Consider the following 24,346-nt stretch of genomic DNA (forward strand, 5'->3'; position numbering starts at 1 on the left):
AGGAGGGCAGTGCTATAAAGACAATAAGGGTCTCTGCTTCAAAATGTACAGAAAAACAAACAAATCGGAAATCTGGTTTGGTCCAGACATTAAGAGTTTTCACCCAGGTAAGTTTCTGCTTCAGGTGCCCAGATACCTTAAACCCAGCAGGTTCCATCTGATCTTGGAAGGTAAGCCCTGGTTAGTACTTGAATGGGAGCCTGTCAACAAAAACCAGGTACTGTAGGTTACATTTCAGAGGAAAGAACTGGAAAACCCACATCTCAGTATTCCTTGCCTAAGAAAACCCTATGAAGTTCATGTAGTTGCCATTTGTTGACAGGTCACTTGAAGGCACATAAGCACACAAGTTTCTGCTTACTTCAGTGCTCCTGTTTGCAATAAGACACCAAGTGGAGGTGATTGGATAACAGCTATTGAGTTCTGACTTCATATTTATGCAAACCTAGCCAATACCATCTGTATGTCCTAATAAACCAGGGAAATGTTTTCCCATTATGATATCCTATATTGCCATTAATAACTCTTTAATCAGGAAATGGGGCATAAAATAAATATTTATTTATGAAGAAAACAAATGGCATTAAAATTGGACAGTTAATTGAGTAGAGTAATTTACTATAATATCTTAAATTGGCTTTCATAATTGAAAGTAACAAGGAACAGGCAGAAGATATTAAGAAAATATAAATATATTATAGTAAAGTGTTTAGAGCTATTAGGAACAGCTGTAATATTTTCAGTTGGGCCTTCCAGTAAGTGAAGGGAGCATCAGTAATTTAAGAAATTTGGATACACCTTTTGCAAAGCAAAGTGTCTATGTATTTTAGATTTAGGGGCTGTGCAAACATCCCTGAAGGAGCGACCTTGAGCCACCCCTTCTTCAGCTGGATCAGGGACGCAGCAACCTCATGCTATAGCCCCGATCCAGGCTTCCGTGGGCGCCAAAAGGAGCCACAAAAAGCAGCTCCTTTTTGCTCCCCCAAAAGGGTGCCATAGCTGTGGCAGCATGGCTATATGGTGCCCCTTCAGCACTGCGTCATCTGGATGCAACACCGGAGGTGCACCATGACTCTGTGCAGTGCCTGGAGTGGCGCGCGGCATCAGCGTGCGTAATAATCTAATTGTGTGTGTGTGTGTGTGTGTGTGTGCATGCATGCATCCATGTGTTTGTGATATCTATTCTAGAATTAGATGCTGAAATGAGCAAACCTCACAGGAAACAAAACGATGTTCCGGCCACATAACCGAAAATGATTTGAGTTGAGAAACTAGTGAATATTTCCATCATTGTTCCAATCACTTCTCAAAAAAGACAAGTTGCTTCTGTAATAGGAAGGCTTCTACATGCTTTCTCAAATTTGTCTTCCTGCTAATGCTGCTTTGCTTATTCTGTCTCTCTCATAATATATTATACAATATAATTTTACCTGTCATGGAATGTAAGGAAATACAGTGAAATATGGGGAATACATTTTGGTCTCATCCTTACAGCTATGTGGCTGAGCCTATATAGCTGTGGCTTTATTGTTGTACCTTGTCATGTATCCAAGGAGGTGTGTTCTAATTCACAAAAGTTTGTGCTAAAACAAATTGTCTTATGAGTGCCACAAGACCATTTCATTTCTTTTTGTGAAACAGACTAACACAGACACTTCTCTGAGAATCAGTTCACTTTGTATATGTCACATCACACATTGCCTACAATAGTTCAATAATATTGATTGATTGATTGATTGATTTGTTATACCAGTGGTTTCCAACCTGTGGGTCGGGACCCCTTTGGGGGTTGAATGACCCTTTCACAGGAGTCGCCTAAGACCATTGGAAAACACATATTTGCACATAGCAATGAAAATAATTGTATGGTTGGGGGTCGCCACAACATGAGGAACTGTATTAAAGGGTCGTGGCATTAGAAAGGTTGGGAACCACTGTGTTATACAGTTATTCAGTTAGCATTCGTAAAATTTCTTTTTCTCCTAGGCATTCCTTCACAGAATAATGCAATGGGCTACTTCCAAAATTGATAAAAACATTACAGAGGAAACAGTTAAGGTTAGTTCTTACTTTTTTTGCTGCATTTTTATTGTTGTTTGTTTCTGTATATTTATGCTATCTATTTTTTTTACTTACAGATATTGTTCTCAAATATTGAAGATATTCTTGAAGTGCACAAGAATTTTCTATCTAGTATTGAGGAGTGTCTGTATCCTGAACCTAATGCTCAACATGAAGTGGGAAACTGTTTTCTTCATTTTGTATGTCAACTTTGGTAACATAAGCTTCATATTTAATTGATCATCTTTTCTGTAGTGCTGCTTTTTAAAGAAAAAAATAATTACTGCATGGTAGTTCATGTACACTCCACTGTGAGCACAAAAACAGACTTGATTGCATAATATAAGGTCTTTTTAGGACACTTGGAAGCTAAATTCAGCACTGAAAGGAAAGTTTTACCATTTTATTGTCCATTTTGTAGAATGTGCAGCTCATTGTGATTTTTCATTAAAGTACTCTTTAGTAAACTGTAATGGAATTAGCTAGCTGTAGTGAATTCTTTTTCACTTGCTCTGAATAGTTTTCATCTTTTGTTTAACCAGGAGGAAAGAATGTTTATTGTACATCACAATGCAATTATTTTAGAAATGAGAAGTGTTTGTGTGCTGTCTTGTTTGGCACAAACACAAGTTGTAATTCAGAATAGAATGCAGTTTGCACTACATTGTGTTTGAAACAGGTACAATGAAAGAGGCTGAATTTAATATTTAGAGGGAGCAAAATCTACTCTTTATTTTATTATCTAGAGAGCTAAAATAAAAAAATGGAAAAAATGACAACTAAAATAAAAATGGCACTTTTTGTTTCCCCTGCATTAGTCTGTTGGTTTTTGGTATTGTAGTTAATTCAAATATTTTTTTCATTTTCTTGTTTCATCTTCTTTCATATCTTTTTGAAGGTTAAAGTACTTTACTCTATTTACATATTTATTTAAGCGATGTTATTAATTCTTAAAATTAAGATAAATCAACCAACCTGGGGAAAATGTTGTTAATATAAAAAAAATCTCCCCCCCCCCCCACTAGAAAGACAGATTTCGTATCTATGATGAATATTGCAGTAATCATGAGAAGGCACAAAAACTTTTGCTTGAACTCAACAAAATAAGAACAGTACGGACTTTTCTACTGGTAAGCTAATATTTATTCATACTTCTCAGTGATACATATATAATTGCAATATAAGTTTCTGATGAAGTGTAGTTTGATAATATGCCTCTTTTTGTAAGTGTTCATTTTAAAGACATGCTACCCTTAAGAGAAGCCCTGATGGATCAGACCAAAAGTCCATTTCGGCCACGATCCCACTTCCCACTGTAGGCAACCATACGCCACCAGGAAGGTTTTAACTTCCATTAGAACCAGCAAACCATGACAATGCATAGTGAGAAACTAGTTATACAAAACCTGGAAGGCCACAGGCTCACCACCCTTTCAGTTGGCTTTTTCTCTCATTTTCTCAGAATTCCCTAGCATTGAGCCAGGGCAGTTAAAGCGGCGTCAAACTGGATGATTTCTGCAGTGTGTTTTGGACTATTAGTCTTACTAGAATTCTGTTACAAATGCATGAAATTAATGTATATAGTTTTAATATCCCTGGTTAAACAAAACCAGTATCACTTTTAAAAGTATTAGAACACAGACCTTTTACCAGATAAATTTGCTGAATTGTCTTCAGTGATTGGTATAAATAAAACTGATTGCAATGCACATCTGGCCACTTGAAATTTGACCAGCCAAGTAGAATCTCAGAGTGATGTGTTGAGATAGCAATGAGTGAATTCAATTCCAAAGCAATTAAGTTTTAAATTCCTTTATAGAACTGTATGCTGCTAGGAGGACGTAAGAATACTGATGTACCATTAGAAGGTTACTTAGTAACACCAATCCAGCGAATATGCAAGTATCCACTTCTTTTGAAGGTATGCATTTTTTTAGCTATTTAAAATATTTTGCACTGAAAACATACTCTTAGCCAAAATGTGTTTGACACTCATTAATGAAAATATTTTCCCTGAAACAAAGGAGATTAGTAATTAAAAAAAAAGATTTACGAATTGTGCACAGAAAGAAGAGGGGAAGCCTAGCATGCAGGCAGCCCTGGTATAATTTATGCTGTTCATATGAAATCCCTAGAGAAAAACTATTCAAGAAGATCTTGTGAAGGTGATTTGTGAAAGATAGTCTTCCTACTTGGTTTGTGGGACTTCTATCTTTTCTCTTTGAGCAAATCATATGTTGGATGCCATGTTGCCTCCCAAAGGTTAGCTTCCATTCCTTCCATTGCATAATTCTGTGAGAATCCTTAACAGATAAGACCAGACTTTACCATTGTGGAACCCTTGTGGGAGAAGAAGGGGATTAAAATCACCAGACTGCTGAACGAACAAACTGGAATAGGACAGAGAATTATTAGCGTATGTGGTAGGGTGCAGACAAGGGTGGTGGTTGATGGTTGAAAACCTAATAATGATGATGATGATAATAATAATACGATTTATTTATATTTTTCGCCTCTCTCTGCGGATTGAGGCGAGATTACAACATAGAATAAAAATACAAAATACAAGCAATAGTCACATTATACTATCCCCTTACAACCTCCCATCATTAAATAATAATAAAACACAATAACAGTTAAAATAGTTAAACCATTAAAACAATTTAAACAAGCAAAATGTTAGTATCATGTTGCTGCACATTTAATATCTGTCACATGGTCTGTCACTTCTTCCCGCTCAAGCAGGAGATCCATTCAAGCTGTGGCAGATTTGCAGACATTTATAAAGGTTAATAATAAAGACTCTTACAGGACATTGAAGAATGTGTGACTTTTGTACTATTGAGATTATCAGATGGAGAAAAGTGATGGGAAAGAAGCTGAATGCTCCCATCATTGTCGCATGATTGAGCGAAGATTCTCACACAACATCCCATGACATTGCTCTCATCCCATCCTTCTCCCATCAGTGAAGTGGAATGGTCTTGTAACTTTTTATTGACAGTAGTTTCCCGTCAATAAAATTATGGGATCATGCCACTTCACTGATGGGAGAAGAAGGGGATGACAGTGACTTTGCGGGATGTCTTGTGATCATCTTTTCTCAATCACGTGACAATGATGAGAGCATCCTGCTTCTCTCCCACCATTTTTCTCTTCTATGACTGCTGCTGTTTTAAAAACATTGAAGAGACAGAACAAAATAGGTTATAGCAGCAGGGAAACAGGCAAACCCCCCAAAAGTGCACATTTAATGAAAGAAGATACTGACAGTTAACTATATTTTTAGTATGATTCATTTGATGTCCTCATTGTATGTGTGTGCTTATTTAGGAGTAAGTTCCATTTAATTCAATGACACTTATTTCCAATTAAGTATGGATGGAATTGAAGCCTAAATCTCCTATAATTAACATTGAAATTGCAGGAATTGATTTTAATTACTTTGAAAGTGCAGGAATTGATTTTTTTTTCCTTTTTCCTTTTTTCCTTTTTTTAAAAACAGGAGTTGCTAAAGCGCACTCCCAAAAAGCACAGTGACTACTTTCCCTTAATGGAAGCTCTCCAAACTATGAAAGCTGTTTGCTCCAACATAAATGAGGCCAAGAGACAGATGGAAAAATTAGAGGTTTTAGAAGAATGGCAGTCTCACATTGAGGGATGGGAGGTAATGTCAAAAATTTTGTCATTTTATCAAATGTGGGAGGCATTTAAAAGTCTGTACATGGTACAATTTTTTATTCAGCACAGTACATAATGTGACATATTGGGAACAATCCATAACTCACAATTAGAATAAAGTGCTTTGTCCTTTTTTCTGCTGGTAAAAATTATACTGTGTTTGAACTTGGTCAGCCCAACATGACTTATATTTTCCAGTGGGAAAATCTGAAGGTAGAAGTAAGGTGAGATTCCTTCCTACCACAGATGAATGGAGACAGATGTTGTGGGGAAACAGATGCCTAGGGAATAGATTTCTGCCTAGCCTCCTCTCCACTATAATTACTCATAGTTCTCAATTCCATATTCTTTGTCTGTCAGTGGAAGACTAAAAATGAAAACAGTGCTTGAAATCTATGGATAATGTAATTTATCCTTTATCCTTACCTCATGCATGCTCATTATCTGATGTGCTAATGGGTATGATTTGGATAACACTGGATGAAAAGCAGGTGGTGGGGGCTACAGGATTTCATTGAGGCTCCTCTGATTGAGATCTTCAACAGACAAATAGTTGCCTGTGTATGACTCTAGAACAGGGGTGGGAAGCTGTGGAAGGCTATGGGGGATTAATCCAATCTAGGAGACCTGGGAAGGCCACATCTGCTCCCCCACAAAAAAAAAAAAAAAAAAAACAAAAACCCTGAGGTGTCACTAGGGGCAAGGGGACATTTCAACATGTTTTGGGTTTCAAAACAGGCTTCTGTTGTGCCTAAACTGGCCCAGGGGACCCACAGATATGATAAAAATGAGTGTATTTGGGCACTTCTGGAGCAATAAATAAATAAATTTTTAAACAGTCTCCTGGAGCCCACAAAAATAGCCCTGGAACCTGTGCTTTCCCCACCCCATAGAATATAGGTGGTGTAATTAAAAACTATGAGCCAGACAGTTTAACAGAAACTGTGTCCTAATACTGAACTCTAGGATTCTGTATGAAAGTAATTTTAGTGCTTTCATCCAAGTCACAGAAATTTGATTGAAGTGCAATAACATGAAATTCAACTAAAGTTAGATATTTGGTCAAAAATACACATTCCCTCAAGTACAAATCACAAGTTTTGCCTTTTTTACCTTTTTATCCTTCTGAGCACTCTTCTTTGCCATGCAATCTGTTACTGTAATAGCACAGAAACATGAATAAAATAGGAAAAATGAAGATAATAATAAGTGATTTAGAATTAAGGTCCTCAGTGCAGATAGGAAATGGGTTTGAATATCATGGGTGTGAATATAAAAGGGGATTTAGGGAAAGGTAGTAGAAACACAGCATCTAGCCAAGAACAAAGTGGAAGAAGTGGAAGGGAAAGGAACGATTTATATTATTTATGTGCTGAGCCATGAAAATATAGTACCTGGCAGCTGTTTTGCTCTGAAATTGTGTTTTATTTGTTTTTGCTTCCAGTTGGAATTGGATAAAATCCATATGTCATAATTTCAAGTATGTATATTATGTATTTCAAATCTAGGCGTTACTTGAAATACTATGCCTACTGTGTCCCTAGATTTTGGGAGGTTTTCTTTTGGAAGTGCTTTAGCTGTGCAGTATATCCCTGCTTGGCAATAGTTTGGACTAGATGCTCTTGAAGTTCCATCCAGTTCTTTGTTTGTATGCTATCTTTTTACCTGGAGTTGCCATAGACTGGACTTTGAACCTTCCGTATGCAAAGCAGATGTCATCTGGCTTCTCCAGGTAAAAAGAGTCAGATGATGAGAAAGACTACTGTGATCATAGAGAACTATCAGCAGTCAGAGTAAACGAACTGGCTTGGATGGGCAAATAGGTTGACCTGAAATAAACTGGCTTCTGTTTGGAATATGTTGCCAGGCTATGATGCTTTTTTAAGAAGGGCACATCATATTCATATATGTGTTAGTAATCAGGTTTGAAGCTGTGTTTTGGTTAGACTTAAAAAAACAAAACCCATTTTTTTTCACACAAATGATCTAATTCACAACCAAAACCATAAACATTCAGAAAGAAAAATGAAAAGGGAAAGAGAAGATTGAAAAAGGAGACAAATGAGGAATAATACATATACATATAGAAATAAAACTAAACTCAAAGAAATAAAAAATAAAAATGTATAATTGAAAAACCATAATATTTTTCATCTCCAAATTTCATGAACTTAAATGGCTTGTGCAAGAGCCAGTCAAGTTTTATGAATCTTCTCTGCAATAAAGTGTTCTATAGTTTAAGGGCTGCTTTAATTAACTAAACATCTGGTTTGTTAGAATGCTTAAGAACAGAGAAACATACTTGTTAGAGATTTTCTGTCAGAAGAAAATGCTTAGCACATTGTTTAGCTAAGAAAAGGACTATATTTAGAATCTGATGGCAGATCAAAGCATGACTTGCATTCTTACATACAAGTATCACAAAACCAAGCTTTTGTTGGTTATGATTAACATTTTTGAGAGAAAAGATATTATTTCAAAGACTATAACATTTAAAGAATCAAGTATCTTTTTAAAAAAATGAACACTGGAATGCTAAATTCATAGGTTTAAAGTAGATGTTTCAAAGGATATTTGTGTGGCTCTTTAAATGGTGGAATCATAGCAAAACCAGGGCCGGCTCTAAGTATTTGGCCACCCTAGGCGAGAAGTATTTTGGCACACCCCCCCCTCCCCGGTAGCCTCTCAAAGTGTAGGAAAAATGTAAGACACAATGTAGGATAAATTGTAGGATGTTCAAGAAAAAAGGAGGACATGACCAACTAAAAGCCAAAAACATTAATAAAAAAGAATATATTTCATGTTTCTCAGTCATGCTCAAAATGGAGGACATTTTGTCATACCTATCAGCACAACTCCAAGACCCAAATTCACAACTAAAATTCATTGGGGACAGAAAAAGAGAGAGAACAGCAACAGCACATGCAAGGAAGCCTTGGAGCATTCTGAGCATTGGAGCATTCTCTGAGACCAGGGTTCGAATCCTGGCTGAGCCATGCAAACCCACTGGATGACCTTGGTCAAGTCACACTCAGCCTCAGAGGATGACAAGGGCAAGCCCCCTCTGAAGAAATCTTGCCAAGAAAACCCCAGGATGAGGTCGACATAAGTTGGAAATGACTTGGAGGCACACAAGAGCAACAATCACAACAGAGAAGGCTAAATAAATATCACACAAAACTATCTGGATCACTTTAGCCCCAGGCAAGCGCCCTTCACTCTTCCCTGGCACTGCTTCTGGCTTTGCTGCATTGCTGCTTTCCAACCCTAATTAGTTTGTAAATGCCTGATGTGTTGAAATGTTTTGACATGTCATTGGAAGGAGAGCAAGGATAGGGCTATCCTAGCCTCACTAGGGACCAAGTCCCAATGTCTGGGAGCAGCCACTTAGAAATCTTCCTCCTTGTTCCCACCAAACAATCCTGGGGTGGTGGTGAACAGAGAGAAAGACCTCTCTAGATGATCTTATTGCTCTTAGAGCTCTTTTCTAGCCCCCAAAGTTTACAAAGGCAAATCATATACCCCAGAAGCTTCTGAAGAAAGTGACTTACAAATTTTCAGACTATTTTGGGGGGTGGGAAGAAGGGAGGAAAAACTTGCAGATGTCCATACCTGTTCCACTGGATCCCCTACTGAGAAGGAAACTTGAAGAAAAAGGTAATTGCATGCTCAGGTAGTACACAGAGATCTCAACAAACCATAAGCAGTCATTTAATTTAGAAAAAAATGTACTAATACACAATAAAGTTCTGATGGTGGTAGGTATTACCGAAAAAGAATTTTGGACAAGGATTTTTTTCAGCATCCACAATAAAATGCATCTTTCTATTCTTAGGCCTGTTACAGACTGCCAAAATAAAGCTGCTTCAGGTCTCTTTGGAGGTATGCTATTTAAATGATGCATGGGTCCTAAGAGTCCGGAGGTTGTGCCAAAGCCACACTCCATTCCTAAGCACTGGAGTGCAGCTTTGGTGCAGCTTCCGGATTCTTAGGATGCATGCATCATTTAAACAGCATACCTCCAAAGAGACCCGAAGCAGCTTTATTTTGGCAGTCTGTAACAGGCCTTAATTAACTAAAATTGCACAATGTTTGTGAACTCCTTGCATGTTTGTTTATTTGTGTGTGTGCACCAGTATTTATTAGCCTTCTGGGATCTAATCAATTATTCTTTTTATATTTCTTGGTCAGGGATCTAACATCACAGACACATGCACAGAAATGCTCATGTGTGGAGTTTTGCTGAAAATCTCAGCAGGAAATATACAGGAGCGTGTGTTTTTTCTCTTTGACAATCTTTTGGTCTATTGCAAGAGAAAGCATAGGTAAGATACATTTTATTGGTTAAAATTTTTCAGATTGATGTTATAGTTTTAATTCTGCGTATATTTTAATGTTAAAAATATTTCTGATGCTTTCACTTAACGAATATAATGCTAACATATGCAATTCATTTTTGAAATATAAGGAACTGTCCAGTAGTCCAGTTTGAATTTGGCCCAAAATGCATGGGACAGACGAGGTGGCTTCTGGCTGCTTTGCAGGCATGATGTTTAGATGAGGCATGCCCCCAAAGCAGCCAGAGGCTGCTCTGGCATCGTGATTCAGTTCTTTGGACTGATAAAAAAGGATCTGATTAAATCTGTAGCTTGTGCAATACAATTAGATGATTTGGTATTTAATCATCTGAATGTTTGAACAATGCTCTTGTACTTTCCTCCCTCACCTCAGACGACTGAAGAACAGCAAAACATCTTCTGAAGCTCATCGGTATCTTTTCAGGGGCAGAATAAACACAGAGGTGATGGAAGTGGAGAATGTAGATGATGGTACAGGTATGTGTGTCTGCACCAGTTGTTGTTGTTGTTAGCTGCCCTTGAGGTGGCTCGACCCATGGCAACCCTGTGGATGAGACATCTCCAAGCCCTCCGATCCTCCACTGCTCTAAGTAAATTCTGTAGATTCATGCTCTTGAATTCCTGGATTTAATTAACCATCTGGTGTGTGACCTTTCTCTTTTTGTACTACCCTTCACCTTTCCAAGCAGCTTTTTGAGTGGATCATGCCTTCTCATGGCATGGCCAAAGTATGATAGCCCCAATATAGTCATCTCTGCTTCTAGGAACAGTTCTGGTTTGATCTGTTCAAGGACCTATTTATTTGTCTTTTTGCTCTCCGTGGTATCCTCAACACTCTTTTTGAGCATCACATCTCAAATGAGCTGATTTTCTTTCTTTCTGCTTTCTTCACTGTCTAGCTCTCACATCTGTACATGGTGATGGGGAATACTATGGCTTGGACAATTTTGACTTTCATGTTTGGTTATATGTCTTTACTCTTTAGGCTCTTACATAGTTTTTTCATAACCGCCCTTCCCATTCCTAGTTGTCTTATCTCTTGGCCTCAGTCTCCATTCTGATCGATGTTTGACCCTAGTTCAGGAACTCTTTTACTATTTCAATTCATTCCTTGTTAAGCTGAATTTGTGTATTTCTTCCATTGTCATTATTTTTGCTTTCTCTTATATTCAGCATTAGGCCTTCCTTTGCACTTACATCTTTAACCTTCTGTACTAATTGTTCCAAGTTTGTGATGTTTCCACTAATAATATGGTGTCACCTGCATATCTTAGATAGCCGATGTTCCTTCCTCCTATCTTCACTCCTCCTTCTTTGGACTCTAACCATGCTATTCTTATGATGTTTTCTGTATATAAGTTGAACAAATATGGTGAGAGAATGAATCTTTGCCTAACCCCTTTGCCAGTTGGGAACCAATGTATTTCTCCAAATTCTGTTCTGACAATAGACTCTTTTCCTGAATACAGATTTCTCATCAAGACTATCAGATGCAGTGGCAATCCCATACCCTTATCCATAGCTTTTCATTATCTATATAGTCAAATGCTTACCTATAGTCTATAGCTATAGCACATGGTGATTGAGTTTATAAAGAACATAGTAAATTTTTGGAATTCCCTTGTGTGCTCCATTCACCATTATATCTTTGCAATGTGGTCCCTAGTGCCTCTTCCTTTTCTTAAACCTGCTTTTACTTCTGGGATTTTTTCCCTCCTTGTATGGTTGAAGCCTGTGCTGCAGAATTTTGAGCATAATTTTGCTTGCATGTAATTACTGCATTCTGTTGTGTCTCCTTTTTTGTGGATTAGGATATATATAGATCTCTTCCAATCTGTTGACCATCATTTTGTTTTCCATATCTGTTGAAATATTTTAGTTAGCACTAGTGTTGATTCTGTCTATGAGCACTATAGCAGTTCAATTGGTATATCATCAATTACGCCATCTATTTAAATATGTCCCTTTAAAAATATTTTGTTGCGATTACATCTTATTCTTTGCACCAGTTGGCATAACCTATAGCAGCAAATCTGAGCAGTGGGAGCAGTAGAGGAAGACCAACAATGAGTTTGGGAGCTGAACATACCCCCCCCCCTACCTATTCCTGGCTTACATAGTCATTCAGTCTCCTCCAGCTCTGTGAATTCAACTGTTTATACTTGAGTTGCTAACAGCCTTGGTCCTGGGCTTCTAGTCAAAGCCAGGAATGAAACCTTTGGTAAGAATGAACATATTCCCAGCTGTTTTTCCAATTAGCTGTGATCCATGAGCAGACATGGAAGGAGGCAGATCTATGTAATGCTAGCATTTATTATGAATGCAGATTTTTAAAAGTTAGATAGGAGAACATTATTTCTTTGCTTATATTTCTTTTGCTTATCTTAAAGTGGGACCAGAAACTACTTAAAGTATACAAATATGATAGACAAATATACTGGGAAAATGAAGTGGAGGAAGGTATTAGATAAACTACAAAGCATTCAAACTTAAATATAGAAAAATGGAGTAGTCAGAGTTAATATGGAAGTACTACCCTTTTAATTACAATACATAATAACATAGTAATTAAATGTATTACAAATCATTTCTTCTTGCCTACATTACTTACTGGGGGTGGGGGTGGGGGAGAATACATAGCAAAACTACTTACCCCTTAATTCCCATTCTGTTGTTGTCACTATTCTGTAATATCAGGCAAAATACAGAATTCAAATTTCTGTTCTGTTCAGATGACAATACATATTTATAGGACAAAAAGAAAGATCTGGATCTCAACTGTGAGAGAAATCCAAACCTATAACCTACAACTGCCTGGAAATACCTCCAGTTACCTTTCATGTTTTCATATACAGAAGTTAAGGAACAGCTCATACACCCTCTTAATACATTTGAGATCTTACTTGTAAGGAAAAACCCAAACCAACCCCAAACCAAAAATAAATGAATACAATCACACCTTTGAACTACAAACTGCTACTTGCTCATACTATAGACTCTACTGAAAGGCCTAAAACAATATGGGAAAATATAGATCAGAAATAATTCAACTCAGTTACTGAATATATAAAATAAAACTACCATTAGATCAACACAAAGATGATACTTAATTCTTCTCACCATTAGCAGGATTTTAAAAACATCTGATCCATGCTGTTGGCGAGGGTGTGAAGGGATAAGCATATACTTCCACATGTGGTGAAACAGTAAGAAGATACAAATATTCTGATAAAATAATGCCAAGAATATAGAACAAGATGGATGGAGCCAAATCCAGGGTAGTTCTAGAGCAAGGGATAAAGGCTCACCTCCCAGCAGTATAGTGACCCTAAACACACAGCCAAGTAACTCTGGAGTGGCTTAAAAACAAGATCCTGAATTTCTTAGAGTGGCCTACTGAAAACCCAGGCATAAATTAGGTTTAGAATCTGTGGCAAGATTTGCAGTAGGTGCTAATTAAGACACACCATAAAACCTGACTGGCTGGAACATTTTTCCAAGAAGAACGGGCAAACTGTGTTTGACACAGATGCACAAAACTGATAGCAACTTGCCCCAAAAGATGACACTTCTAAGTGCTGTCCACAAGTTCTTCTACCAAGTATTGACCTGAATCTGTGAATACTTATACTTAGACAGCGAATACTTGTGCAACAAACAAGTGCCAGTTTGATTTTGTTTATTTAACCTTTGTGCCACAATAGAAGTTACTTTGTAGCTTGCTGAATATCTTGTGTGCTTAAAGCTGTAAGAGGACCAATTAAATCCACTTCAGTTCCAGGTTGTAATGTAACAAAAATGTGGAAGAGTGAAATGTATGGGAGTAAATACTTTAGAAAGGCACTGCATCTTTTTTAAAAGGCCAAATCCCTCACCCTTTTGATTGATCCAATAGTTGTATACATTTTAAAATATTTGCTTTCTGTTATCCTTTCCCAGCTGACTACCACAGTAGTGGCCATATTGTTCTCAATGGTTGGAAGATACACAACACAGCAAAGAACAAATGGTTTGTTTGTATGGCTAAAACTCCTGAAGAAAAACAGGAATGGCTAGAAGCTATTCTAAAAGAACGAGAAAGAAGAAAAGGTGAGAATGTAAACATCACATGGTTGAATTTTGCTAGGCAGTATGTCATCCGGAAGAAGATTTTCTGTGTCCTCTTGTCCCTTGCTTTCTGCAAACTGAGCCATGTAGGAATCCCAACTGGTTTTTGTCCTCTTATTTCTTAATTGTTATTACTCACATTATTTTCTTCTTTGAGTGACAAGACAAACCTATAATGAGGTTTCCTTGGCCAGATTTATTGAGGAGGTTTGACATTGCCTCCCTCTAAGGCTGAGGGTGTGTGATTTTCCTGTGGTCACCCGGTAGATTTCTATGGCTGAGCAGGGATTTGAACCCTGGTTTTCTTAGTCCCTCATACAAAGTCATGCATCATGCTGGATTTCTTTACTCTGCATCTTTACATCTACACAGTATCCTTTTTATAGTGCAGAGATCAGACCTGTACGTAGTATTCCCAATATATATTTAGTATATAATAGTGCTGTTTTATTCTTGATTAAATATGTCTGATGTTCTGTACTTCAGTGAAAAGAGTATTATAAATAAATGTTAATACGTGATTTCATCACAGATTTTATAAGGGCAGTGTGATGAATTATTGATGATGCTGAGAACAAAAGGAGGTTGTTTAAAATGGAAAATGAAAATAGTGTAAAGTGAGGCATATCAGGACAAAAAATCCTAAGGTAACCTATATACCTGTGGGATGTGAGATGGTAGCAACTAACCAAAAGATAGTAGAGTCACAACTGATATCTCAAGGAAAATATGAACCCAATGTGTAGCTGTTGAAAAAGTGGGAGGGGAGAGAGGAGGTAGCAAATTCCAAAGATAGGCATAATTCAAAAAAGATTCTGTTGCAAAATAATTGTTGTTGTTGTTGTTGTTGTTGTGTGCCTTGACGTCATTTCTGTCCTATGGTGACTCTAAGTTTACCATACCATAACCTTTATTAGGCATCTCAATAAAAAAAAACATCATACAAAGTTAAAATTTTAAACTAAAATTATTAACATAAATACTATAAAATTCCGTCCGTATAACATGTAATTCTATGGATTACAGTTGTTCAATTTATACCAAATTTTTGTTGCCTCCATTAGAAAATTTGCCATCACTCGTGTAATCTGCTCATTGCTATCCTCCAATAAATGCACTAAAGTTATATCCATTACACAGAAGTTCATTTCCATTAGTTTCTTTATCAAATTCTTTCTCGGTTTTTGATATAATGGGCAAAGAAAAACAATATGTTGGAGGGTGTCAGGAACTGCCTCACATATACAAAGACGATTGACAAATGGGATTTTCATATATCTCCCCTTAGTAACACATGACGGATGGATGTTCAGCCTTGCAAAAAGGAAGGCTTTCCTCGCAGCCTGAAGGGACAACGATTGAAAATATTTTGGTATCTCACCACAACAGGGGGAAATGCCAAATACAAAAGGGGAGCATACTCTGGGAGAGGTAGAATAAATTTCCTTATGTTCCCAACTCAGCAAACAATCCTTAATTGTCTTGAAGCACTCGTGCTCCGTCAAAAGGAGTAAAGAGTCCAGATTTAAACCCTTTAATTTTAGATTGTCTTCAAAGGCTTTAGACCAACTAGTATAATAATTATCAGATAAAAGAAACCCAATTAAACTAGATCTATTTGGTCTATAATGAATTTTAAGCCAATATTTATATGCCATCAACCAGGCAGTGGTTTCAAGTGTAACCAAACCAAGCTCGTCATATAGCGTTAAATAATGAACACATGACGGAATAGATAGCAATTTCCTACAAAACCGAGATTGTACATTTTCAACCTCCTTATTGAAAGCTGTTACCCATACAGATATACTATATAATATTTGAGGTCTAATTTTGGTTTTATAGATTTTCAAGGCTGCAAGGACATCTTGATTTCCCTTCTTATAATAAAAGGATTGTAACATTGCCAACGCTCTTTTCCCAGAATGTATAACCTTTTCTCTCTGCTTTACCCAAAAACCATTATAATGGAATAGAACTCCCAAATATGTATACATTTTTACCTGTTCTATAGATTGATTATTCATCTTCCATTTCCTTGGAGTGAATCCTTTTGAAAATACCAAGACCTTTGATTTGTTAACATTAATCTGTAGGTGAAACCTAACACAATATTCACTGAATCTATTCAGGGCTCTCTTTAAGCCCACCTGAGTCCGCGACAATAATACAGTGTCATCAGCATATTGTAACACTAAAAGTGGGCGATTTCCTAACATAGGAGGATGGGTGTCAACCGATGACATGAAATTTGGGAGATCTGCTACAAATAAATTAAATAGATGAGGAGCTAGGACACAGCCTTGCCTTACTCCTATTCCTGAATAGATTGGGTCCGTTAAATGACCACTTTCAGTAAATTTTACCCTACAGCGATTGTTGGTATGAATTTGGCTCAACAAAAACAGGAGTCTTGAATCTATACTTAAACTATCCAATTTACTCCAAAGTGTAGGTCGATGAATAAGATCAAATGCCGCTTTTAGATCAATAAACGCAGCATATAATTTCCCTTTAGGACGGGAAATATATTTATTAATTAGAAATGAAATAACAGTAATATGATCAGTGGTAGACATGTGACCTCTAAAGCCCGCTTGTTCAGGTCCCAGGATGGCTTGAGTGGTCATCCAGCTTTGCAGTTTCTTTGCCAAATAGCTGTCATATAGTTTTCCTACGATAGAAAGCAAGCTTATCGGGCGATAATTTGCTGGCTCATGCTTATCGCCTTTTTTAAAGATAGGAATAATTATTGAATCCTTCCAGCTTGTTGGAATCACCCCCGTGTTGTTTACCAGGGTGAATAGATTTGCCAAAGCTTTGGACCATAATTCTGGACAATGTTTCAAAACCTCTGCCGTAATAGTATCATAACCCGGCGATTTAGCAGATTTTAGTTTAAGAATTAATTGATATACTTCATCTGGTGAAACAGGACTCCAAATAATAGAGGGGTTTGCAATCACTACAATATTATCAATTGATTTAGTTTGCATCTTATTTGTAAAATACGATACCCATATTTGGGGCTGAATGCCAGGACTAGATAAATTCAGGTTGTTATTCAAATGCCTCCTTACTGCTATCCAGAATGTTTTGGTATCATTTGAATTCAGATCTCTATCTAGATCGGCCCAATTTTGCTGATAAAAAGCTTTCTTTTTATCTTCGATATACTTATAGAATTCTGCCCGGGCCTTTAGGTAAGGTCTGAAATTTTCCTCAGGGCTGTCTAAAGCAAGTTGGAAAATTTGTCTAAGGTTCTTTTTCTCTATAAGACAACTTTTGTCAAACCACGAGTTCCTCCCTCTAATTGGATTTATATAAGTAGCTGTTTTATTACTCACAATAGATATTACTTTCCCATAATTTACCAGTGCATTTTCTATTGTAGTACTATTAGCTAGGTCATTTATTACCGTTAAGGCACAGGCTTCATTAAGGATTTCACTGACTGCCTCTATTGTTCTAGAGTTCCAATAAATTCGTTTTAATCTTTCGTAACTAACAAATATCTCAGAATTTATGGAAGATGGAATAGCTAATCTGGGAAATACCATAGAGACTACTAGTGGCATATGATCACTTTCTATTCTATGGCAGACCTCAAAAGCTGTAATCACATTCATCAGGACTGGACTAGATAATACATAATCAATAGAGCTTCTCCCTCCTGCAGCCATAAAAGTGAAACCATTTGTATTTGGAAAATACTCCGAACCATTTAGAATAAGTAAATTATGGGTGATACAGAAATTTGCCATCAATATCCCATTCTTGTTAGTAACTAAATCCAAACCAACCCGGGGGAGATTCAGTGGAAAGGGAGGCATATTAACATCGAGCATACACTGCTCACAAAGATAGTCATTAGAGGGGCCAATTCTAGCATTAAAGTCCCCCATCAATAAGCACCCTATAGGATCAGGTTTGTTAGTAAACTCATCAATATAATTAGATAGGTGGTCCCAATAAATTGAACTTGTTAAATTATTGTTAGATGCTGGTATATAAATGTTAACTAATATTATCTTAACCGACTCAAATTGGAGAAGAATTGCCTGAGCAATTTCCTCACAAGGGGTTAATATTACATGCTTAAGGCCACTAATTATTTTTATCATAATAGCTAATCCTCCCTTATATCGACCCCTTATACCGGTTCTTACTGCCGGGACACAATAAGATGTATACCCATGTAAGCAAATGTCATAAGGACTCCATGTCTCCTGTAAACAAACAATGTCAAACTTATTAATATAATCAGTAAAATCAACATCCCCACTTTTCCTTCCCCAACCCGCAATATTCCATGAAAGTAGCGTAAAACTTGGGGAACTCTTAGGAGCACCCTCCGGCAGTCACTGGAAAGAATCAGGCACAATTGATGATGTAATTTGATCATCTAACTGGATACAGCCATTCCAGTTAGGATTATACAGGTCTCTTGTCAGTGATACTGCTTGAGAAGTCACTTCTAGAGTAGTCTGAATCGTCTTTCGGGATTTGGCTGTTAAATCTTCGGGGATTGATATAACCATTGATTGATTTGTAAGAGAGAGACCAAGGGGTCCCTGCATAGCCTTTCCTTCAGTCTGTTTAGGATCAGGGTCGTCTTTCTGGTGAAACTTGTCGTGAGGTTTATCAAGGGGTTTGTCAGTATGAGGGCTAAGAGAAATGAGTTCATTTAAGTCTTTAGCCCAAATTTGGTGTCGAGATTCCACTTTTTCCACCGCTTCAAAATCTATTAGGAACTTTTCCTTAGTTACTTGGTGAGCGTTAGGTGATAAAGGTTGTGCTTTATTCCCATGGTTGGTTTGACAATCCTCATTTCTTGAGATGATTGTATCAGGAGATAGGGACGCTTCTGTTACGTCCTGACTGTTGATTACCAATTGAATTGCTTGGCACATTTTAGACCATTCATCCTTAAGTATATTAAGTTCATCGATGTTAAATTGTTTATCCTTCAAAACACGTCCAGAGCTATCAGAAGCAATTCCATCATTTTTCCTATCTTTAAGGGATATAAGAGGGTTTAACACTCTATTGGTATATACCCTCACACAATGTATGTCATAATTTTTATCAATAAGGACTTTTTAGCCAATAATGTACTGGGAGCAGCCGGGGAATTAAAGGTCAGAATTAGTCGTGAATAATGACCTACACTTGGTAGGAAATGAAAAGATTTTAACATAACCTTCCTAAATTCCCAACCCAATAACCTGCTTAAGGAGTTCTTGATATTGTACAAATTGGACCATCTACCCTTATTGATTGAATTATATCCTATAGCTAGCATTACCTGGGAAGACTGAATAGTTAGGGCTGAGGAAAATTCTGTGGGATTGGGATACTCGTAAAGAGGAATTGAATGTAGATTAAGTCCATTTGAATAGTTTGTTCTCTCCTCATTATGTATATTATTTATTAATGTCTCTAGACCCTTACTAATGGAGGCACAATTTTTTAATAAAAGTTCAAAAGTTTTTGAAATTAAAAATGCTTCCTTTGCCAGGAGTTCCTTCCATGGGCATTTTGTTGATAAGTGTTCTAGGTCAACACTATTTTTGACCTTAATAGATGTTAACAGATCCTCATCCTGCAAGGAGTCCAGAATTTCATATCTATTGTGTAATTCAATATCATTTTGAATGTCTGGGGCACCTTGACTGCTGGAAAAGTGGTTATCTATTTTAGTTTGTTTAGAAGGCTTATTATCAAGGTCATGTGAGACCTTAGAACGGCGACGTTTCCTTAATTTCATTTTAAAGCCTGGAAATGTCAGGGACGGGCAGCTCACAACCCCCCTCCCACAAGTGTCGAATCTGCTAATGAAACTGTTCCCCACTTCTATGACTCTGCATATTGGAAGCCTATATCCTCAAAAAAAAAAAAAAAAAAAAAAAAAAAAAAAAAAAAAAAAAGAGGGAAGGTGTTCCCCTGGGTCCTGGGCCCCGCTCTGTCCTCCAAACACTGCTGCTGCTCGTGGAGGGCGATGGTAAAGTGGAGGCTTTATGCCTCTCGCGTTGCTCCTCCTGCAGCCACCTCCTGTGGAGGGAAGGTGTTCCCCTGGGTCCTGGGCCCCGCTCTGTCCTCCAAACACTGCTGCTGCTCGTGGAGGGCGATGGTAAAGTGGAGGCTTTATGCCTCTCGCGTTGCTCCTCCTGCAGCCACCTCCTGTGGAGGGAAGGTGTTCCCCTGGGTCCTGGGCCCCGCTCTGTCCTCCAAACACTGCTGCTGCTCGTGGAGGGCGATGGTAAAGTGGAGGCTTTATGCCTCTCGCGTTGCTCCTCCTGCAGCCACCTCCTGTGGAGGGAAGGTGTTCCCCTGGGTCCTGGGCCCCGCTCTGTCCTCCAAACACTGCTGCTGCTCGTGGAGGGCGATGGTAAAGTGGAGGCTTTATGCCTCTCGCGTTGCTCCTCCTGCAGCCACCTCCTGTGGAGGGAAGGTGTTCCCCTGGGTCCTGGGCCCCGCTCTGTCCTCCAAACACTGCTGCTGCTCGTGGAGGGCGATGGTAAAGTGGAGGCTTTATGCCTCTCGCGTTGCTCCTCCTGCAGCCACCTCCTGTGGAGGGAAGGTGTTCCCCTGGGTCCTGGGCCCCGCTCTGTCCTCCAAACACTGCTGCTGCTCGTGGAGGGCGATGGTAAAGTGGAGGCTTTATGCCTCTCGCGTTGCTCCTCCTGCAGCCACCTCCTGTGGAGGGAAGGTGTTCCCCTGGGTCCTGGGCCCCGCTCTGTCCTCCAAACACTGCTGCTGCTCGTGGAGGGCGATGGTAAAGTGGAGGCTTTATGCCTCTCGCGTTGCTCCTCCTGCAGCCACCTCCTGTGGAGGGAAGGTGTTCCCCTGGGTCCTGGGCCCCGCTCTGTCCTCCAAACACTGCTGCTGCTCGTGGAGGGCGATGGTAAAGTGGAGGCTTTATGCCTCTCGCGTTGCTCCTCCTGCAGCCACCTCCTGTGGAGGGAAGGTGTTCCCCTGGGTCCTGGGCCCCGCTCTGTCCTCCAAACACTGCTGCTGCTCGTGGAGGGCGATGGTAAAGTGGAGGCTTTATGCCTCTCGCGTTGCTCCTCCTGCAGCCACCTCCTGTGGAGGGAAGGTGTTCCCCTGGGTCCTGGGCCCCGCTCTGTCCTCCAAACACTGCTGCTGCTCGTGGAGGGCGATGGTAAAATGGAGGCTTTATGCCTCTCGCGTTGCTCCTCCTGCAGCCACCTCCTGTGGAGGGAAGGTGTTCCCCTGGGTCCTGGGCCCCGCTCTGTCCTCCAAACACTGCTGCTGCTCGTCGACTCTAAGTTGAACTTACCACAGGGTTTTCTTGGCAAGATTTGTTAGGAAGGGGTTGTGTTTGCCTTCTTCTGAGGCCGAGCGAGGATTTGAACCCTGTTCTCCAGAGTCATAGTCCAATGCCCAAACCACTACAAAAATGATGATGTGCATGGGGCTATGTTTTGGATCTCCTGTAAGGTTTGTGTAAATACTGAGCTTTTGAGACACAAAGAAGCAGTTATGTAGATAGGCCCCAAGACACCCTGAAAAAGTAAATCCAGAAGCTTTCAGGAAGACAAGAGAGAAGTAAGAGTAAGATGATTTATCACACCAGTTTTTAGAAGAAAAGCTTTTGAAACTTTTCTCCAGTGGTTTCATTTTGACAACATATATATTTCTACTGTCTCATCCCAACCATCTCAGAAACATCTGTGTAAACATCTCCTTTATAAAGCAGGATGCAGTGACTTAATTACAAGCAGAATAACAGATGATTCATGAACAAAACAGTTGGCAAAATTAAAATACCTTTGCTAAAAGTAGCTGTAAACAACATTCCATTCACCATGAATAAAAAGCAGCTTTAGATTATTTAGTTACTTAGAAAGAAAGCATTTACCAAAATTCCACTCACTTTCATGTATACAGACTAATTGAAAAGGTTTGCATAACCACAACTGAAAAGGAAATCCAGCTGATTTTCTGAGGTGGAGTATTCATGGATTTAAAAGCTATTACTTGAAAAAAGGGGCATGGTTTGTGTGCAAAGCCATCCTTACTCTTATGCTGCTCTGCTTAAAATCCAACGCCTTGTAGATACTGTCATGCATTCCCAGGCATTGCATAATTGTCGTATACTATCTGATGTTCTTTTGTTGCCTGTTTATCGAACCATTTCCTGTATTGCTATGTATTGTATATGTATTATCCTACTTGAGAGTATGTATTTTCCCTGGATGAAGATTAACCTTCCATTTTGAAGCCAAGCCCTCCCTCCAGTCCATCTGCCTTGGTCCAGGCCTCAGAGGTAGAGAGGAACTGCTGGACCTCTTACCCTTTCCCGCCACCACTCCCTTCTCCTTCTGTGTCATGTCTTTTTAGATTGTAAGTCCGAGGGCAGGGAACCATCTAACTAAAAAGATTGCATGTACAGCGCTGTGTAAATTTACAGCGCTTCATAAATAAAGGTTAATAATAATAATAATAATAATAATAATAATAATACTGTTGCCAAAGTTTCTATTAGTTATCTGATTTAAAACATGGATGTCTTTTGTTAATAATGTTCATCAGTAAATTCCCCTCCAGGGTGGAATATCAGGCAGACTGAACAGGTTAGCAAAATACTCAAGAGCATATAGTCCTCCAGGTTGCTTGAACAGTCAAGAAATTCATCAGGTACTTTTGGAAGCATATGTCTCAACTGTCCTTGCAGGGACATATTCAAAAGCAAGGAGCTTGGTTTCCATATCACTACAAATTTTAATTTATTGTATATACTCAACTATAAGTGGCCTCATGTATAAACTGAGGGTAGTTTTTGGGACCAAAATTATGGATTTTGATGTTATGGATCAGTGACGGTCAAAACCTACGGGCCTGTAACAAAGGATGTAAAGCATGAAGCAATGCCAAACAATGCCAAAGAACTTACAAAATACTTACAAAATTCTGGCAGGCATAACAGTTTGTGCTCACGCTGAAAGAAATGGCAACTACATTAGTAGTGATTATAGCCTTTAATTTCAATGTGATAACTTTGCCTGATTTTAACCCAGAAAAGCTGACAAACATACACAGATGTATTATTCAAACCCTTCAGAGCCCGATTCTTCTCAGCACTCTTTTGAGTGGAAGTGTCAAAGAGTTGCCACCACTGCTATTTTCCAGTCCAGGTATTCAAAAAGGTCACAAGTAGTGCCATGATAGAGAGGAGGGTGCCAAGTGTTTCTTTTAGGTGCTCCTAGGACAGAATACATTCTTGCCTTTCACTGCTATGCTCAGAGAAAGGGATGGTTTTACACACACACACACACACACACACACACACACTTACACTTGTAGGTTGAAATTTCTAGCCTGAAAGGCCAGCAGAGGGGTGGAGTCGGGGCATAGCATCTATACGACACATACCCTGGCTCTGCCCCCAGGGTGGCATAACACAGTGTGCATGCAGTGTCATGGCGCATGTCTGGCACTGCATCCGCATGACTCAGCCCCAAAGGAGCACTGCCAAGCTGCAGCAACATGGATATGGTACCCTTTCCAAGGCGCAAAAAGGAGCCGCTTTTTGCAGCTCCTTTTCATTCCCTGAAAAGACCAGATCAGGGTTGCAGCATGCAGTTGCCGCGGCCCTGATCTGAGTATAAAAGTGGCGGCTGTATGCCACCCCTTCAGGGCTGTCTGTACAGCTCCTTATACACAAGTATATACAGTAGTTTCACTTAACTACTTCCCTATAAAAATACTGATTTATGTATTGAATTTGGAGCAATCCTACTTTGAGGTTGAAATCATGTTAATGTTTATTACTTAAAGTCCCATTTATTTCAGTGTGTCAATTGTAAGTATGGTTCTGCCCAGTGATAAACATCTCATGGTTCTTGGAACATGGGACACTGCTTTTTGAGTATTATGTGTGCCATATAGGCATAGTAGTATAGTTTTTTCTGCTTGTGCTATTACTTCCAACACATGTATTTTGGAGGAAGGGAAAAAGCTACAGGTAGGGCTCAGCTCTTATGTGTGGGACTTGATGAAGGAGTTTGGACTGTTTGCCAAATGAATCCCATGCCTAATGAAAGTGCCACTAGGCATCCAACATATTTCTGAACTTATAGAACTAACTAACTAACTAACTTATTTATTTATTT

The 24,346-nt window shown here is 38.8% G+C and overlaps 1 protein-coding gene across 2 annotated transcripts in view; it reads left to right on the plus strand.

The window, feature by feature from the left end:
* Positions 1–24,346, plus strand: part of LOC149317400 (phosphatidylinositol 3,4,5-trisphosphate-dependent Rac exchanger 2 protein-like) — a 182,225-nt gene that overhangs the window by 47,653 nt on the left and 110,226 nt on the right. For both annotated transcript variants that reach the window (XM_089517426.1, XM_089517427.1), the window contains exons 2-9: positions 1,987–2,058; positions 2,139–2,261; positions 3,087–3,191; positions 3,881–3,982; positions 5,567–5,728; positions 9,934–10,067; positions 10,474–10,577; positions 14,040–14,189. In XM_089517426.1, the coding sequence (XP_089373552.1) occupies positions 1,987–2,058; positions 2,139–2,261; positions 3,087–3,191; positions 3,881–3,982; positions 5,567–5,728; positions 9,934–10,067; positions 10,474–10,577; positions 14,040–14,189 (952 nt within the window). The remainder of the gene's footprint in view (positions 1–1,986; positions 2,059–2,138; positions 2,262–3,086; positions 3,192–3,880; positions 3,983–5,566; positions 5,729–9,933; positions 10,068–10,473; positions 10,578–14,039; positions 14,190–24,346) is intronic.

Source organism: Sceloporus occidentalis, unplaced genomic scaffold (genome assembly GCF_023333645.1).
Source record: "Sceloporus occidentalis isolate IW3139 unplaced genomic scaffold, rSceOcc1.0.p SCAF_3, whole genome shotgun sequence".
Lineage (NCBI taxonomy): Eukaryota > Metazoa > Chordata > Lepidosauria > Squamata > Phrynosomatidae > Sceloporus > Sceloporus occidentalis.